General features: G+C 46.8%; 1 protein-coding gene across 1 annotated transcript; it reads right to left on the minus strand.

Moving 5' to 3' along the window:
* Window positions 1-8,071: 8,071 nt before the first annotated feature.
* On the minus strand, window positions 8,072-19,683 carry C1H11orf97 (chromosome 1 C11orf97 homolog). The gene is made up of 4 exons (XM_054015629.1): window positions 18,655-19,683; window positions 16,404-16,508; window positions 10,591-10,716; window positions 8,072-9,480 (listed from the first exon to the last, which is right to left on the minus strand). Exons 1-4 carry the CDS (start codon window positions 19,058-19,060, stop codon window positions 9,476-9,478), a joined length of 642 nt encoding a protein of 213 aa, XP_053871604.1. The 5' UTR covers window positions 19,061-19,683; the 3' UTR covers window positions 8,072-9,475.
* Window positions 19,684-20,092: the final 409 nt, after the last annotated feature.

The following is a 20,092-nucleotide window of genomic DNA, read 5'->3' on the forward strand; positions in this document are numbered from 1 at the left end:
TGGGCTAGAACCCACTTCATCAGATGCATGGAGTGGAAAATACAGTAGCAGGTATAAATACACAAAAAGATGGGAGTTGCCTTACCAAGTGGGAGGTCAGTCTAACGAGACAATTCAATTAACAGTAGGATACCAAGGGAGGAAGAATCACTTTTGTAGTGGTAATGAGAGTGGCCCATTTCAAACAGTTGACAAGAAGGTGTGAGTAACAGTAGGGGGAAATTAGGTTTTGTAATGACCCAACCACTCCCAGCCTTTACTCAGGCCTAATTTGATGGTGTCCAGTTTGCAAATTAATTCCAGTTCTGCAGTTTCACATTGGAGTCTGTTTTTGAAGTTTTTTTGTTGAAGAATTGCCACTTTTAGGTCTGTTATTGAGTGACCAGGGAGATTGAAGTGTTCTCCTACTGTCAGATTTGTGTCCATTTATTCTTTTGTGTAGAGACTGTCTGGTTTGGCCAATGTACATGGCAGAGGGGCATTGCTGGCACATGATGACATATATCACATTGGTAGATGTGCAGGTGAACAAGCCCCTGATGGTGTGGCTGATGTAGTTAGGTCCTATGATGGTGTCCCTTGAATAGATATGTGGACAGCGTTGGCACCGGGGTTTATTGCAGGGTTTGGTTCCTGGGTTGATGTTTTCATTATGTGGTGTATAGTTGCTGGTGAGTATTTGCTTCACATTGGGGTGCTGTTTGTAAGCGAGGACTGGCCTGTCTCTCAAGGTCTGTGAGAGTGAGGGATCATCCTTCCGGATAGGTTGTAGATCCTTGATGATGCGCTGGAGAGGTTTTAGTTGGGGGCTGTAGGTGATGGCTAGTGGCGTTCTATTACTTTCTTTGTTGGGCCTATCTTGTAGTAGGTGACTTCTGGGTATCCTTCTGGCTCTGTCAATCTGTTTCTTCACTTCACCAGTTGTTGTAGCTTTTGTAGTTTTAAGAACACTTGATAGAGATCCTGTAGGTATTTGTCTCTGTCTGAGGGATTGGAGCAAATGGAGTTGTATCTTAGAGCTTGGCTGTAGACAATGGATCGTGTGATGTGGTCTGGATGAAAGCTGGAGGCATATAGGTAAGTAAAACGGTCAGCAAGTTTCCGGTATAGGGTGGTGTTTATGTGACCATTGCTTATTAGCACCGTAGTGTCTAGGAAGTGGACCTCTTGTGTGGACTGGTCCAGGTTGAGGTTGATGGTGGGGTGGAAATTGTTGAAATCCTGGTGGAATTCCTCAATGGCCTCCTTCCCGTGGGTTCAGATGATGAAGATGTCATCAATGTAGCGCAAGTAGAGTAGGGGCATTAGGGGACAAGAGCTGAGGAAGCGTTGTTCTAAGTCAGCCATAAAAAAGTTGGCATACTGTGGGGCCATGCGGGTACCCATAGCAGTCCTGCTGACTTCAAGCTATAAATTGTCCCCAAATCTGAAATAGTTGTGGGTGAGGACAAAGTCACAAAGTTCAGCCACCAGGCCTGAAAACAGGCCTAGCATCCATGAGATGCTGGTGGACATTCCAGCAGTGATTTCTGCCCTACCAAATGTGCCTGAGAGAGGTGGAGGTAGAATAGGACAATACAGACATGAAAGAATGGAATTGGCCGATGCTGCTTGTGACAGACAATGGCAAATTAGAATTTACATTTTAGTTTGCTTATTTGTTTAAAAATTGCAGAGCTCCTTAGCCTTTTTGGGGTGGGAAGAGACAGGGTGTACTACATGAGCCTCTTCTGTACTTTCGGGCATTCCACATTCTTGAGGACATCACAATCCTAGAGGTTCCAGAATGGTAAAGGGAGATTTTATTCCAAGCTGCCAGTGGCGAGCCAGATGTGTATGCCACAGAGGTTTTCAAATTTATGGTGACAGAGTAACCCATCTGCGAATGGAGTGGGCTGGTGACTTACAGAGGAGGGCCTAAGAAATATGCTCTGCCCTGAAATTTGACTACCTATCTGGAGTTCCTACTATGGGAAAAGTTTGTGGCTATCAGAACCTGGGATTGGGTCAAAATTCATGGGGGAATCAACAGGATACTGTATTAGCATCCACATGGGTGACTGCCTTCCTATGGGCTCCATTCAGTACCTGATGTAGGCTGCTCTGAATGAATATACCCAGGGACTCCATGCAAACACACACGATAATATGGACTCTCAAAGAACTATTGTTGTTTGCAGTGTTGTTGTAGCCATGTTGGGGTTTTAGAGTAGCTCTAAAGCTTGCGTCTTTCACCAACAGAAGTTGGTCCAATCAAAGATATTATCTCACCCACCTTGTCTCTCTCATCTCAAAGAACTACATAGCCATCCTCCTTACTGCCCTGGCACACTTCTGGACTGCATACAAGCCCCTCCTCCCCCATACTCTGGACATTGATTTTGTCACCTGTGGACTAAATTTAACTATTGCTTCCCCTCCCCTCCCCCTGTTCTATTTACAACAGTTTGTTTTGTTGTGGCATGCCCGAATTGTACAGCCTGACATATTCAAGGGGAAGGCAAACAAATTCTTACTTTAAACACCCCCAGCCCATCTCTGTAAGAATGTGTACATTTCTAGTAAAAATTTCATTTTAAATGTTTGTTTCACTATTGTTTGTGCTTCTCAGTCTCCATTTTGAGCTCCATATGGTGGTGGTGGTGAGGGTAACGCCAGGATGCTGAAGTGTAATCCACCATTAGTGGATGCATGCTGCTGCCTATGGCTTGCAATAAATTTTGCAATGGGTCATAAACCAGAAATCCCTCTCTTCCCCATACAGTATTAATAACAACAAACATGGGATCAGAAACTTACCAGGCTCTGGGCTACTTCTGCCTCTTGTGTTTCTGATGCTGGTTCTGCAGTGGACAGCTCCTCCACAGACAGGTGGGGGGACCAAAAACCTGCTCTGAATAGGGACCCAGAATGTGCTGCAGCTGCTCTGGTGGCAGAGCCTCCTTGGGGACCAGTGTGACTACAAGAGTCACTTCGGCAGCCTCATCTGATGCTTGCTGCCTCCCCTCCAGTCCTATATTGGAGTCAGGGGTGAGAAGGTCACTGTCCCAGCTGACCAGGCTTTTGTGAAGCGAGACTGGTTCTGCGCTCAGCACAGTACCCAGCACCCAGTAAAACTCCTCATAAAACTTCCCAGAGGTGCAGTTGTCATCCCTGACTTTCCTGTGGTTGGTCTTGAGCCATTTAATCTGCTCCCTGCACTGGTCACTGGTCCAGTGAATCCCAAATGCTGCCAGCTTCTTTGCTATTAACTGGTATGCGTGGTCATTCCTTTGCTAAAGTCAAAGCACTTACTTACCTCACACCAGAGATTCACCAAAGTCTGGCTGTGTTCCCATGACCAGTTAGCAGCATGCTTGGCGAAGGATTTCTTCATGTCAGTGGCCATTACAAATGCAGGGGAAGGTTTATTCTGTGTGCAGCTCAGCAGTCAAAACAAAATGGAAGGGTTAAATGCTGAACAGCTGTACTTGAACCATGGGGTTGCTTCAGTTTCCGGGGAATCGATTGGCCAGTCTTGGGATAGAAAGGACACTATCCCATGGGATTGTGGGATAGCATTGGTGGACTCTCAGGACCTAAGACAGGGGGCCCAGGCTGAGCTGTGTTCACACTGCAAAATGATGGAGTTTGGGCCTGTGCCTCCGTGGGACTCTGTCTCAAACCCTCCACCCCTCAGTGTCCTGGGCCCAAGTTAGACACATCAATGGCTATTAGCCAGGATAGGCAGGGATACTGTCCCTAGCCTCTGTTTGCCAGAAGCTGGGAATGGGCGACAGGGGATGGATTGTGACAGATTTATGTTACCAATCTGCCTGGGGCATCAGGTGATCAGGCTGAGGCCACAGGATCTTTAGGGGAGGAGATGAAGAGCACACCAAGTGTCTAAAGTTTAAAGCTTTATTGATAAAATAATAAAATAACAGCAGAGAGTGCTGGGGATCCCCCACGTCACTCAGAAGAAGGAAAAAGCAAAGCGTTAGTGCCCCAAGCTCTAGCCCACTTTCATACTCACACCCGCACTACCCGAGGCTGGCCAAGCCTGGGTGTAACATAAGAAGAAGAGCGGGGAAGGGTAGACGGGAGTTCTTGTCCCGTGAGTGGGTCGTCCAGGGTCCGCTGTGATCTCCGACTTGCTTTTGCTCTTGGGATGGTTTTTAAGTCCTGGGTTCTTTTGGGGGTGTTTTCGTTCAGGGCCCTCTGTGCCCGGTGCTCTTTGTACCAGTCCAAAATGACTTGCTGTGGCCTCCTTGGCTTTCCCAAAACACACCGGCTTCAGAGACTTTGTTTTCCCCCCCGTTGGCCTTCGCCATCTCATTCACTCTCACTGTTCTCACTGCAATCTCTGCAGCCCTGCTCAATTTAGTTCTCCTCTTCTCATGGCTGGGCAGCTGCAGATTTCTCGTCGAGCCCATGACCTTGGACCGGGGTCAGCGTCTTATCTTCAGATGGAGCTAGCTGAAGTGTCAAGTTAACCCGTTCTCTGCTCTCTTCCTCCCTCCCCCTTTGGCCTTTCGCAACCTGCAAAGGAATCTTCCACTTTACACTCACACACCTTTGACCCTCCCACGAAATGCCTTGCAATGCTTGCAATCGCGTTAGCAACATACAATGCTAATTTGCCTCCCCATGGGACCCCCTAAGGGAGGGTGTCCTTGGGCCTGTGACAGGATCACCTGTTCTGTTCGTTCCCTCTGGGGCACCTGGCATTGGCCACTGTCGGAGGACAGGATACTGGGCTAGATGGACCTTTGGTCTGACCCAGTTTGGCCGCTCTTATGTTAGATTGAGCGTAGATGGAAGGTGGGTTTGGGATTGAGCCTGAATCTGAGCCTGGGCTTACATTGCATTGTAGCTACACCCTTTTATGCTTTTGAAAATGTTACCCTAGGTAAATAACCATGCTCTAGGTCAGTGGTTCTCAAACTTTAGCAACCCAAGGATCCCCACTTTGATTTAAAAAAATTTGGGGACTCCCTAAGCCCCCACTCAGCTCTGGGCCCCGCCCCCAACTCCCACTCCACCCCTTCCCCCACAGCCCCACCACACGTCTTTCCGCCCCCTGTTCACTCCATCCTCCGTCTCTCCATCGCTTGCTCTCCCCCACTCTCACTCACTTTCACCAGGCTTGGGCAGGGGGTTGGGGTGTAGGAGGGAGTGCAGGATATGGGAGGGAGTTTGGGTGCAGGAGGGGGTGTGGGGTGTGGGCTCTGGGAGACAGCTTGGGTGCGGGGTATGGGCTCTGAGCTGGGGCACGGGTTTGGGGTGCGGGAGGAGGTGAGCTGTGCGGATTCTGGGAGGGAGTTTGAGGGCAGGAGGGGTGCAGGAGGCTCTGGGGGGGGGTTGGGTGTCAGCGGAGGTATGGGCTCTGGGAGGGAGTTTGGGTGCAGGAGGGGGTGAAGGGTGCGGGCTCTCGGCTGGGGCAGAGGGTTGGGGAGCGGGAGGGAGTGAGGGGAGGCACTTACCTCAGGTGGTTCCCGAAAGCAACTGACACATCCCTCTGGTGGCGGCTTCTAGGTGGGGAGGGCAGGTGGTCTCTGCGTGCTGCCCCTTCCCCCAGGCACCACCCCTGCAGCTCCCATTGGCCTCAGTTCCCGGCCAATGGGAGCTGCGGAGTTAGCGTTGGGGCAGTGTACAGAGACTCCCTGCCCCCGCCAGAGGCCACAGGGATGTAGCGGACACTTCCGGGAAAGGTCCGGAGCCAGGGCAGGTAGGGAGCCTGCCTTAGCCCTGCTGCAGCGCCGGAGTTTTAGTGGCTAAAATCTCCCGGTTTGGCTTCAGTGCCTCTGGAAGATAGAGGGAGGGGGAGGAGTTGATCAGCGGGGCCCACGGGGCCCCTGGAGTTCCCTCGGGGTCCACGGATCCCAGTTTGAGAAACGCTACTCTAGGTTGATCTCTCTCCCATCTGTACTATACCAGTGACTATCATACATAGAATCACAGAACTGGAAGGGACCTCAAGAGGTCTCTAGTCCAGTCCCCTACACTCATGGCAGGACTAAGTATTATCTAGACCAGTGCTCTTTTTTTAAGTGGGGGCCACTTTGGCAAAAAACCTTCAATGTGAGAGCCACATGGGGTGGGGCTGAGGGGTTCGGAGTGTGAGAGGTTGTTCAGGGTAGGGCAGAGGGTGAGGGCTCTGGCTGGGGTGAGGGCTGTAGGGTGGAGTGGGGATGAGGAGTTCAGGGAGCAGGAGGTGGCTCAGGGCTGGGGCAAAGGGTTGGGATGCAGGGGTCTGGGCTCTGGGATGTGGCCAGGGATGAGGAGTTTGGGATGCAGGCAGGCTGCCCCGGGGCTGGGGCCAGAGGACTCCCCCAGCCCTCTCTCTGCTGGCAGGCAGCACGGGAACTCCAGGGGAGGGGCACTTTTTCCTCCCTGCTGGCAGGCAGCATGGGAGCTCTGGGGGAAGGAGCCCTTTTTCCCCCCAGCTGGCAGCAGGGAGTTCCGGGGTCAGGGGAGAGGCCCATAGCAGCCCTGCAAGCCCCAACACTGATCTAGACCATCCCTCACAGGTGTTTGTCTAAGCTGCTCTTAAAAACCTCCAGTGATGGAGATTTCACAACCTCCATAGGCAATTTATTCCAGTGCTTAACCACCCTGACAGTTAGGAAGTTTTTCCTAATGTCCAACCTAAACTGCCCTTGTTGCAATTTAAGCCCATTGCTTCTAGTCCTGTCCTCAGAGGTTAAGGAGAACAAGTTCTCTCCTTCCTCCTTGTAACAACCTTTTAGGTACCTGAAAACTGTTATCGTGTCCCCTCTCAGTCTTCTCTTCTCCAAACTAAACAAACCCAATTTTTTTCAATCTTCCCTCATAGGTCACGTTTTCTAGACCTTTAATCTTTTTTTTTTTTTTTTTTTTTGCTCTTCTCTGGACTCTCTCCAATCTGCCCAAACTTTCCTGAAATGTGTCACCTAGAACTGGACACAATATTCCAGTAGAGGCCTAATCAGTGTGGAGTAGAGCAGAATTACTTCTCATCTTCTTACAACACTTCTGCTACTACATCCCAGAATGATATTTGCCTGTTTTGTAACAGCGTTACACTGTTGACTCATATTTTGCTTGTGGTCCATTATGACCCCCAGATTGCTTTCTGCAGTACTCCTTCCTCGGCAGTCATTTCCCATTTTGTATGTGTGCAACTGATTGTTACTTGCTAAGTGGAGTACTTTGCAGTTGCCCTTATTGAATTTCATCCCATTTACTTCAGCCCAAAGACAGGAATTGCAGAGGGAGCAAAGTAACAGGAATGGAAGATGATTTTGTCAGCAGTTTTTTGGCTGGATTAAGGGTGGGCCAGGTTAGTATGGAAAAGACCCAAGGTGATGTGGACGTGGATGAGTAATAGGGCTGTTAGGGTAAAAAGGAAGACTGTTCATATGGAATTTAGCACTGGTTACTGCAAAACTGGAGACAATAACAACTCTGCTCTTAGAAAAGAGGCAAATTCTCATGTCTGGTTCATTATGTTAACTGATGGTTAACAAGAGCAAGAGCATGGCAGCTGCACGAGCCCAGCACCTCTCAGGACCAGGCCACATGAAAGGTGTGGACTAGCTGTCTGCACAGAGAATGAGGAGCCAGGAACTCCTGAGCTCCAGCTCCCTCATCGACCTCGGGCAAGTCACTTAACCCCTACATCCCTCAGTTTCCCTCTCTGTAAAATTAAAATAGTACTTGCTTACTTCACAAGTGTGTTGTGAGAATACTTGTGAAGTTCTCTGAAGATGAAAACTCTGGGATAAGGGCTAAAGCTTATTCAGCCTGGAGTAAAGTGTGACAGAAGTAGTTGGGAATATGCTGTAACTGTTTCTATCAATAAGTAATGGATTTCTCATTAACCATTTCTTTAATGAGAATTTTTTAATGAGAATTTTCTGTAATAATGCCTAAAGGCTGCAGTTAATTGATTTATTATTTCTGGGTTCCCTGGTGCCCTTTTCTATTCTCTTCAACACCTGGTGCCCATTTTTAGTCTCTAACACATGAGGATAGATATTGATTCACAATCTTTTAATTTTGGGCTTACAAGATGCTGCCATCAATAAATGAGCCCAGACAAAGGTGGTTAAAACAATTGCCAATTGTTTTATAATCTTGCTGTAGGGATTGGTATCACTTTACAGTAAAATTGCCAAAAAGAGGGCCAAAATACCAGCATTAATTACACTTTACCTTCAAATACATTTCACTGTTCACATGTGGTAAATGCGTCTTGTATTGTGGAGTTCCTAATTGATGTGCTGTCCAAGATACATGCAGGTTTCCTTTTAGCTCAGCCATGGATGTTACAGTAATATCAGGTGACTAAGAAATACAATGTTCAGTAACAATTGAGCAGAACGGTGACCCCATCACTTTCCCCAACACTTTCGATGGACAAGCCTACATTTTCAGAAGTGACTAGTGATTTGGAGCGGCCAATTGGAGACACCAAAAAGGGCCCAGATTTTGACAGAGCAGGTGCTCAGCATTTTGTGAAAACCAGGTCCCTCTAAGGTGTCTCAAGTTGGGCACCCAAAACGTAATTGTTTTTGAAAATTCAGGCCACAAGACAAATGTCAAGGAAAGACAATAAAATATAGCAGCAGAAATAAATACAGGAAATTCACTAAAGTCCGCATTGTAGGCATCTTTTCTTGATTCTCCCTCTCTTCCAACCTCCTCTTCTCTTATCCATTTTATTGCTTTTCCCTCATTTCTATTTAATTTTCTTATTTGAATCTTTCCTTCTCCTGAAAAGCAGCATCTACCTCCCTCTCCTTCTTTGCCTCTCTCCAATTTGCCCCCTGTTCTGTTACCTACCTTGCTTGTTCCCCCTAGGTTGCCTCTGTCCCCTTATTCCTCCTCTTTTGCTCTTTCCTACTTTGGTCTCCCTTGTCGCTCTCCTATATTGCATGTGATATTGGGTGTGATATTTTACTGAAATAGCTATACCAGTATAACCTATAGTGTGGACACAGTTATACCAGTATAAAGGTGTCTTATATCACTATTGCTTATTCCCCAGGCCCCTTCCCATATGGAAAAAAGTTCTACCGGGATAAGCACGTTATATGGCTATAACTGCATCCACACTAGGGGAAATGTGCCACTTTAACTATACTGCTACAATTTTTCTATGTAACCGAGGCCTTAGTACAAGATTATTTGCCCAATATGTTAATCTGAGGTCAAAAAACATCAATAAACCTGAGTGGCTGATCTGTACCTGCCAATGCCTGCAACTAGACAGGTTTGGCAATCACGCCTTTACACATTCAACACCTTCTAGCTGGAGTGCTCTGTCATTAGAGCTGATCAGGTGCCAATACAGATGGCTTTATTATTTTATTGTACAAAATATAATACATGGTCTATATTGTGGTACTTTGAGTTTGCTGGAACAAAATAATCGTAGGTTTGGTAACACATGGAGGTGCCTGCCCTGACCCACGTCCTCCAGAAAGACAGATGTTGCTTTTCATTGGGGCTACCCTAGGGGGAAAAATATATGGAAACAGAAATTAGTACAGATTTTACTTGGCAGGGGATATTTTTAAACAGCCTTTGCCTCAGAATTCTAGCACATTTTATATTTGTAAGGAAGCAGGACGAGACAAAGAGAGCACAGTGTGTTGAAATCCACTGTGGAGCACTGCACACAGCACAACATGCGACCTTTGAGGGAAGGAGAGTAACAGTGGAGGTTGGGGAGGAAATAAGTTGTACATACTGTGTATGTCTGTGTGTAAGCCAACAATTTATGGGCCCCCCAAAAATGAGTTCTTAGGGGATCACTAATAGGTTAATCACAGAATCACATGCCCAGGCAGGAGGAGAGAGCTGCAACAGAAGAGCTGAAGCAAGTCCTGCCTGGAGTGCCCACTCCCCAGCCTGGTGAAGAGGCGCCCTACTTAACCACACAGTATGCAGAGAGTATGAACTCTGCATGCTCCCCCTGGCCCTAACAGCACTGTCCTGACAGACCTTATAAACTTTGTATGCCCCTGAGCTTGGCAGCTTTCTCCCCACTACAGAGTCCACAAATTCCTCAGGAAGCGAGCTGCTGGGCATAGTGAGAGTGCTATGCTGATAGCTGGGAGAGGACAGGCCCATTGGACTGAAGAGGCCCCTTGGAGATTGTAAGGGAAAAGAGAAATCTCACCAAGCTGCCCACTACCCTCCCAACATACAAAGAGGGAAATGACTGAGACCTCACCCCAACCTCGTATCTCCCCAATGGGAGATGTGCAGAGGAAGGGGGTTACTGCAGTCCAAGACCTGAAGAAAACTCTGACTCCCATGAAGACAGGAGAGCAAGTGTGACTCAGGATCCACATAGAGCTATTGAGATCCACCCACCAACATGAATAAAAAGTAAGTATTCTGCATCTTCAAGCAAGGTCCTTAGCACAAGAGCTTAAGGTGGCTCAACAAAGCAGCACTCAGCAGCTTTCCTATGTAAGGTCTGCAACCTAGTGCCCTGCTATTGCTGAAGGAAAAGAAGGGGTTGGTTGAAATGTTAAAAAATATTATAAAACAGTGTCATCCTAATGTTGCAAAATGAGGTGTTACAGTTGAAATCTACTGATTACTGTCTCTTACTTCTTATTCCTCCGTGCCTGGAATAGTACTTGGGCTGTGAAAGTAAACTGTTTCTGTTCTGTGATGCTGGCTTCAAGCCTCCCACGGAGAAATTTCTTTTCACACTCCATATTCCTTCCAGAGCCACTGTTAATAATTTATTAGAATAATACCATTAAAACTGATCATTCTAGCTTGGGTTGTTTTACTTTTCACCTAGGCTACTGTAAAAGAATTAATATAAACCACTTTTAAAATAAATATCTTTGGTCAACGTAATAAACAGAAACAACATAATATACTACAGATGAACACTACCAGAAGATAGTGGCCTGTAGAACGTGGTCTTGGAGAGTCGCCTGGCAGCCTCCTGTTCATAATCCGACCTGTTCATTATGACTACAGCACCTCTTTTGTCAGCCCCTTTCATGATAATGTCAGAGTTGTTTCTGAGGCTGTGGATGGCATTGCATTCTGTACGGCTGAGGTTTTGGGACAAGTGATGTTGTTTGTCCACAATTATCCACGATCTACAACCTATCCTGGAAAATGATCCCTCACTCTCACAGACCTTGGGAGGCAGGCCAGTCCTTGCTTACAGACAACCCCCAACCTGAAGCAAATACTCACCAGCAACTACACACCACACCACAGAAACACCAACCCAGGAACCAATCCCTGTAGCAAACCTCGTTGCCTACTCTGTCCCCATATCTACTCTGGTGACACCATCAGAGGACCCAACCACATCAGCCACACCATCAAGGGCTCATTCACCTGCACATCCATTAATGTTATATATGCCATCATGTGCCAGCAATGCCCCTCTGCCATGTACATTGGCCAAACCGGACAGTCCCTCCGCAAAAGAATAAATGGACACAAATCGGACATCAGGAATGGTAACATACATAAGCCAGTAAGTGAACACTTCAATCTCCCTGGTCATTCTATTACAGATTTAAAAGTCACTATCATTGAACAAAAAAAACTTCAGAAACAGACTTCAAAGAGAAACAGCAGAACTAAAATTCATTTGCAAATTCAACACCATTAATCTGGGCTTGAATAGGGACTGGGAGTGGCTGGCTCACTACAGAAGCAGCTTTTCCTCTCCTGGAATTGACACCTCCTCATCTATTATTGGGAGTGAACTACATCCACCCTGATTGAATTGGCCCTGTCAACACTGGTTCTCCACTTGCGAAGTAACTCCCTGCTCTCCATGTGTCAGTATATAATGCCTGCATCTGTAACTTTCACTCTATGCAGCCGAAGAAGTGAGGTTTTTACCCACGAAAGCTTATGCCCAAATAAATCTGTTAGTCTTTAAGGTGCCACCAGACTCCTTGCTGGATTTATGGCTTATTACAACAATCTGTAACCCACTAACCCCTATCCTATGACTGCAGAGGTGTTAATGGGCCACTCTAGCTTGAATGGTCCCTTATACTATGGGCTAACTACTATGCTAAACACTCTATTCCACCTTTTTTGCTGTGACTCTGGGAGTTCCTTTTCCAGACCTGAAGAAGAGTTCGGTGCGGCTTGATAGCTTGTGTCTCAGGACAAATCTACACTTAAAACGCTATAATGGCGCATCTGCACTGAATGCAGCTGCGCCACTGTAGCACTTTAACGAAGATGCTCTATACCGACAGGAGAGAGCTCTCCCGTCAGCATAGTTAATCCACCACCCTGAGAGGCAGTAGCTATGTCAGCAGGAGAAGTTCTCCCACCGACATAGTGCTGTCTACACGGAGGGTTAAATCAGTATAACTACGTCGCTCAGGGGAGTGGATTTTTCATACCCCTGAGCGATACAGTTATACTGATATAGATCTGTAGTACAGACCAGACCTCGCCAACAGAAGTTGGTTCAATATAAGATATTACCTCACCCACCTTGTCTCCCTATTAAGGGTACCTTTCAATTCCAAGTGTGCTGGTGATTTATGTTACAATAGAAACAGCCTTTCTATATCTTCTCCCATCTAAAGATAAAGTCTTTTTATTAAAGATGATTGCCCATCCAGCCCCCTGAAAAATCAGCTTCTGCAGGAAATATCAGGATGAGAGTGTGCAGACAGGAACAAGGGGTTTTTAGACTGACATTAACTCAGGTGCAAGCATATTTTAAAATAACAGAAAATTCAACTCTCCTTAAGATTGGAGAGATTTTTTAAAAGGAATAACTCATGTAGAAAGAGTTTTATTAATGGGAATTCAGACTGATTTTACCCTAGTACTGTGCTGATATTAAAGAGCATGTTGTAATGATTAAAGAAAAAGCCTTTTGTGATACTATGTATGAGGAGCAAGACACTATTACAATTAACTGTATAAGCCTATTAAAAGCTAAGGACCCAGTCCCATGTTATACTGTGCATTCGTAGTTGAGAACTCTCAGTACTTTCCTGGATCAGATCCTCTAATGGTCTTGTGCGGATTTAAATGCATTTTACTAGCCCCTGCCTGTTGCGGAATCAGACAGATACCTCATTAATGTGTTTGTTCAAACAACCATTTACATAAGGGAAGCGAATGTGTCATATACACTTTATATATGGATTCCATTACAGAATGAATGGATGGACCTGGTAGATATGCTGTAAAAGCAGACTTCCTGGATGAACTAAGTAGGTATGATAGATTCATCAAATAATTTTAAAACTAACATTTAAAACAAACAAAAACAACACATTGGTTTTAATGTCTGTGCAAATGTTTGATTAAAATGTACTGTAGGTACAATTTTGCACCTGCGGGGAGATGGGCTGAATGACCTACATGGCCTTTTCCGTCTCGAACATCAATGATTTTATGCTACCTAACATTTCACAGCTAGACAGCAATATTGCTAGATGACAGTGTGATTCTCACAGTTAGACGGAAAACATTCAAAATCTTACTAATGTATAAAAGGCAGGTTAAACAAGGCATTGAAAAGGATTAAGTAAAAATGTGGAAGAACAATAAAGAGGTTTATATTTATTATGTGGTGACTCAAAGTCCTGTAGGTGCAGATTCATTCACCTTCTAGAAACTGCTCTTGCATTCATTGTGAGTTTGGCCAAATCTGCAATTGCCCATTGGGCAGGAAAAAAACAGCCTGAGAGAACAGATTGCAAAAAGGAACTGTTTTAAGCTTCATTTACCAATAATCATTCACATCAGCTACCAGTCAGATCTGCTGGGCTTAGCTGTAGGAATTCATAGTCATGAAACAACTGTAATATAAAGGTTAAACAATAATTAAACAAGCAACAAAAAAATATGCTGAGATGCCTTTCAGTGTTGTCAAAGGAGATTTCGAAAGCAATTTAATAATTAAAAGCCAGTTAGTGACATCAGCTAACAAAATGTTCCAAGAATGTTTCAGTGATTTCTGCCAAACACCCTCCTTCCTTATTCCCAATCTGGTATATTAGTATGGATCTTCTTAAACTGCAATGCAATCCTTTCATGCCTGGAGGGCAAAAACTTGCCTTCCTAGCCCACTCGAAACTCATTCTGACTTCAATAGGAACATTGGGTATGTATGCAAGAAATGCAAGATTGGATCTTGAGTCTGCAAATTAGTGGTCTCACTCTCTTTGTCCACAGACCATTGTAATGTTGCATAATAATAAGGACTTGGTAGGAGTCAGGAACTCTTGCCCAAAAGCCTCCATTCAGGGTGGAGGAAGTATGGTTGTTCTTCACAGAAAGGAATTTAGGGTATATTGGGAACACACAAGATTAATGTTTAGCAACCAAACTGTATGGTAGGAGAGTTGAAAACATAGCCTTCCATGTCTTTACTGGAAAAAAGGTTGTGTTTTTATGCTGCGATAGCCATGTGTGTAAAATCCTAGTAGTTTTTAACTCAATATAGCTAGTTCCCAAGGGACTTGAGTAGCTATATTGGTATAGCTATAGGTAAAACTACCTATGTCATGTCTCATAGTTTTCTCAGTGTAAAAAACACACCTTTTTTGCAGTGAAGATAAAACCTGTGTTACAGTGAATCTAGAGGAGTGGGAAGATGGAAAATACTTCTTAGACTTACCTCTGAATTTAGCTTTTGGTCACATACAAGCTTGGCAGAATTAGATTATTTTTTAAAAATAATTTTGATGGATAATATCAATATTTGTTTTTAACCATGTTTTTATTTTTACTGATTTGCATTTTTACAGTTGCAGGAAATCCTGGGTCCCAAATTTCCTGGTGCCCTATGCAGCTGCGTAGTTTGCATATGGGTAAGGATGGCCCTGACTGTACACTTTGTATTCTGTGTTATAATTGAAAACAATATTATTTGAAAATGAAGAAAAACATCCAAATATATTTATAATAAATTTAAATTGGTATTTGATTATTGTTTAACAGTTTGATTAAAACTGCAATTAATTGTAACTATTTTTTAATCTTGTGATTAATTGCAATTTTTTTTTTAATCGTTTGACAGCCCTACTTTATAGGTGTTAAAAGACAAAATTGTCAACATCGTATATCAAAATAATCAAAGTACATATTCTTAAATCAAGCTCTAATAAGTTCTTTAACACCATTATCTTACTTTGCCTATAGGTAAATTTTGCTTATTATTAATGGAAATATTTTTTATCAGTTTCTGTATGTACAGTGCAATCAACATTTACGGATAAAAATCTAATCCTACAAAACCAAGTCATATATCAAAAGGAAAAGTACAGTATAACAGTAGCATAAGTGAAACCTATCCAGAAAATGACTATTACAGAAGCACCCTCTTTATGTGATATACAATCATTAGACAGGATGCTACAGAAGAAACAGTAGCCTTGTTTGTGCAGGACAATTTTAGTTTCAAATGATGGGATTTGGGAAACTCCGTTAATAGATTCAGGCAGACACAAATCAAGACTGGAGAGATCTTAGAGAATAAAATAGCCACAAGGATATGTTTTTGAACATGTGACTTAAAAACAGACGGATCATATGTTCTTAAAATGATTTTAACTAGGTATAGACTGGAGCATATTAATTGAACAAAATGATACTCAAGCTATGTTTTGAGACCTGGTATAGGATTTATTTAAACTCACTCTGGGTCTTATCCAGAAAGTACCCTTGGGACCATGCAAGCACTAAAAAGTTGCTGCAGATGCTGGTTCTGTAGCAGTCTGATTTGCTCAATGGAAAGACTGAAATGTCCTGGAAACCGATACATTAAAAATAACATTTATATCCCAAATGGCAAGTTGCAGAGCTGACTGGGAAGCAGAGATCTCTTTACCTCTTGTAGTCTAGGTGTCATATTTTAAAACACTCTTCTGCCCCTTGCGATTACACGTCAAATGGGAATTCAAGAGTAGCATAAACCTCTTGAATGACCACAAGCAAATCAGACAAGTTCCTAAATCCATGGTCTCAGTGGCTGCAATTGAATTTAATAAAATATGGAGTTAGAAATATGCTGAACTCAGTGTTTAAGAAATAAAGGTAAAGAGCTATTTTCTCTGTGCAATGGTGTCAAGAAGGTAACAGGTATATTTGCAATAAGAAAATTTGATATATATCAGATTACTGAACCACATGGTCTTTTCCACGTTCTACATTGCTAGAATGTCAAGCTGATGAATTGCTTGGACTTCTATGTGCTCTGTATGTTCCCCAAGTTTTAGAATGATGAAACAAATAATGGGCCATAAGGATTTCTCCAAGTTCTGTACATTCCCATAAGGATGATAATCAACATCATGGTTTTGCTTTAATGAACTGACCCAGTTTTCAGCATACTCTCTCATCAGCATTTTAGATTCCATTTCCAAAACAAACACTTCTCATTTTCTGACTATAGAGATTACCTGCAGCTGGATGTTTAATTTGGCAACCATCTCTCCGAAAATAAAGCTCTTCTTCAAGTACTTCCTTAACTCTCTTAGGTGGCTCAACATATACAAATTTCTTCCCTGTTTGCAAAACATATTGCAAAAAATTGGTTACTTTAAAGCCCCAAACTGTCAACGTACATCTTGTCTGATCCTGCTCTACTGGTGTTTTTAATACCCCTTCCCACTTCTCATCATTTAGAGATATCCAGTGGTATGCAGTCAGGCCCAGATATTCCAAGCTTGGGTGGTACTGTGGCTCCCAATATTATGGCCATAAGGGAACTGTTTGCAAACCTTTGCAGGGTTCAGAAAGTGCAAGACTGTGCTGTGGATTCACTGAACCACCGTGACATGGCACTGCAACTTTTGAGACTATGGTACAGTATATCTACATTGCAAACAGCAGCCTGTGGCAGTGAGTCTTGAAGTCCGGGATCTACAGACTCAGGCTCGTGGGGCTCATGCTACAATGCTAAAAACAGCTGTGTAGACATTGCAGCTTGTGCTAGAGCCCCTACCCCTGTTTGCTCCCCAGGGCCTCCGTGAGCTGCAATTATTTTTAGCACTCGACGATCCAGTCTGTAGACCTGGGCTGGGAGACTTGCTGTCACGGGCTGCCATTTGCAGCGTACATGTACCATGACCCCATGATGTTGTTCCAGCACATGAAGAACCCAGGGGAATGGCAGTGCAGGGGGATGGAGCCCACTGCGATACCCAGCATAAATGGACAGGTCACACCCCTGCCCAAGGAAAAGACAGTGTCCTTGACAGGGTGGGGATATCTGAAACTCGCTGGGGAAAGCTACTGTTCACTACAGGGTGGGGATGGGGTAGGAAAAGACCCATAGGAGGAAGGGTGAAGGGGCAGGAGAGAAATCTGTTAGTCTTTAAGGTGCCACCAGACTCTTTGTTGTTTTTGTAGATACAGACTAACACGGCTACCCCCTGATACTACACAGGAATAGTGTGGTGACCTTCAGGGAGATGTGGGGAGACTCCCCCAAGGAAAGGCACTGCAGGAAAGGATGAGCTGGGAAGGGGGGAGACCACTAGGACAGTGGTCTTCAATCTTTTTTCATGTGCGGATCCCTAAATATTTCAAATGGAGGTTGGGACCCCTTTGAAAATCTATTGTCTGTACATATAGTTGAACAGATTCAGTCACTTTTCAGTCTAAGTCATTCATGGAATCCTTAAACATAGCCTGTGGACCATCAGGGGTTCATGGATCAAAGGTTGAGAACTACTACACTAGGGAAAGGATAGTGATTCCTGGAGAGTGATGGGGTGTTTGGGACCCATGGGGAGGCAGTGTCACCCACAATGAGGACTGGAGATGGGGTGAGACACCCCCCCCTCCACAGGAGAGGGCTGGGGTGACACCACCAGGGCCAAGGCTGTGCCAACTACTGGGGAATGGATGGGGAGATGGGACCCCCACGGCAGGGCAGTCCCACTTGAAGGGGGATGGATAGTGAGATGGGATTCCGGGGCAGGACAGTGCCCTTTGCAGGGGGGATGAATGAGGCATGTGACCACAGGGGTGGGGCAGGCAGCAGCCCTGCTGGGGGATGGATGGGGAGATGAGACATGACAGCAGAGCAGTGCCCCTATAGGGGGGTGGATGGGAGCTGGGACCCGAGGGCAGGGCCCCTATAGGGGGGTGGATGGGAGCTGGGACCCCAGGGCAGGGCAGGGCCCCTGTAGGGGGGTGGATGGGAGCTGGGACCCCAGGGCAGGGCAGGGCCCCTGTAGGGGGGTGGATGGGAGCTGGGACCCCAGGGCAGGGCAGGGCCCCTGTAGGGGGGTGGATGGGAGCTGGGACCCCAGGGCAGGGCAGTGCCCCTGTAGGGGGGTGGATGGGAGCTGGGACCCCAGGGCAGGGCAGGGCCCCTGTAGGGGGGTGGATGGGAGCTGGGACCCCAGGGCAGGGCAGGGCCCCTATAGGGGGGTGGATGGGAGCTGGGACCCCAGGGCAGGGCAGGGCAGTGCCCCTGTAGGGGGGTGGATGGGAGCTGGGACCCCAGGGCAGGGCAGGGCAGTACCTCTGCAGGGGACTGGACGGGGGCTAGGACACCCCAGGGCTGGGGATGGATGGGAGCTGGGACCCAGGGCAGGGCCCCTGCAGGGGGACGGACGGGGGCCGGGACGCCCCAAGGCCGGGGGTGGCGGGGCCATGGGACCCCAAGGCCGGGGGTGGCGGGGCGACCCCATCACTCACAGGGCTGGCTGCAGTGGCCGCTCCCCGCCGGCTCCGCACAGACGCTGTTTCCCGCTTCCCCGGGCGCCGGCTCCTGCTGCTGCTGCTCCCCGGCCGCCTCCCTCATGCCGCCGCCTCTGCCGGCCGCGCCCAGCCCGGCTGCGGGACGCGCCGGCCGGTTGCCATAGGAGCTCAGGGGCGGGGGAGGGAGGGGCGGCAGCCCCGGGGACAGCAGCGCGGCAGGGCCTGGGGGCGCGGCTCGGGCGCCGTTGGGCCCCTGGGCGGAGGCGCGGGGAGACGGGCCGAGCAGCCCGCAGGGCGCCGCCCGGGTGACGGGGGGAGCGGATGGGGAGGCGAAGGTTCCTGGCCCTGCGCGGGCGGGCGGCCGCCGCTCTCCCCTCGCTCGCTGTCTGCTCCGGCGGCTCATTAACCAGCCTGGCTCCTCTAGCTCGCACTTTTCACCCCGGGGTCTCCCAGAGCGACGCTGCTGCAAGCCAGAGTCACCCCCCGACCCGGCCCCTGCCCGAGGTAGGTGGGGAAGGGAGGCCAAGAGCGTGGCTCAAGTTCAGCCAGTGGTAAACCTAGCAACGTAACGTGAGTCCTGCTCCCCTGCTTCGCCCGCCTCATGGCCACCTGAAGTAGTGACAGGGGCAGCAGGAGCTATGGAAAACACCAGTTCCAGCCTCTTCCTTTGGCTGTTTAGACCAGTGGTTCTCAAAAGGTGACCCTTTTCACATAGCAAGCCTCTGAGTGCGACCCCCCCCTTATAAATTAAAAACACTTTTAAATATATCTAATACCATTATAAATGCTGGAGGCAAAGCGGGGTTTGGGGTAGAGGCTGACAGCTGGCAACCCGCCATGTAATAACCTCGTGACTCCCTGAGGGCTCGCGACCTCCTTGAGAACCCCTGTTTTAGACTGTACATTCTTCGGGGCAGGGATTGGGTCTTCCCCTGCCTTTGGAAAGTCCCTAGCACATTTGAGGCACTATTACAATCTAAAGAAATAATAATTTGGGGAAAATAAATTAATTAAACACACACCTCCTCCTGGCTACAGCACGGGAACAAATCTACATGGACACACCCCCAGAGCCCCGACCAGGGGTATTCAGTCTATCTGCTACCCAAGATCCATAAACCTGGAAATGCTGGACGCCCCATCATATCAGGCATTGGCACTCTTACAGCAGGATTATCTGGCTATTTGGACTCTCTCCTCAGATCCTACGCTACCAGCACTCCCAGCTATCTTCATGAGGATGGACTACAAGCTGTCAGGAACAGTATCCCTGATGAGGCCAAAGCACGCCTGGTGGCTGAGCTTTGTGACTTTGTCCTCACCCACAACCATTTCAGATTTGGGGACAACTTATACCTTCAAGTCAGTGGCACTGCTATGGGTACCCGCATGGCCCCACAGTATGCCAACATTTTTATGGCTGAATTAGAACAAC

This window comes from Malaclemys terrapin, chromosome 1 (genome assembly GCF_027887155.1).
Source record: "Malaclemys terrapin pileata isolate rMalTer1 chromosome 1, rMalTer1.hap1, whole genome shotgun sequence".
Lineage (NCBI taxonomy): Eukaryota > Metazoa > Chordata > Testudines > Emydidae > Malaclemys > Malaclemys terrapin.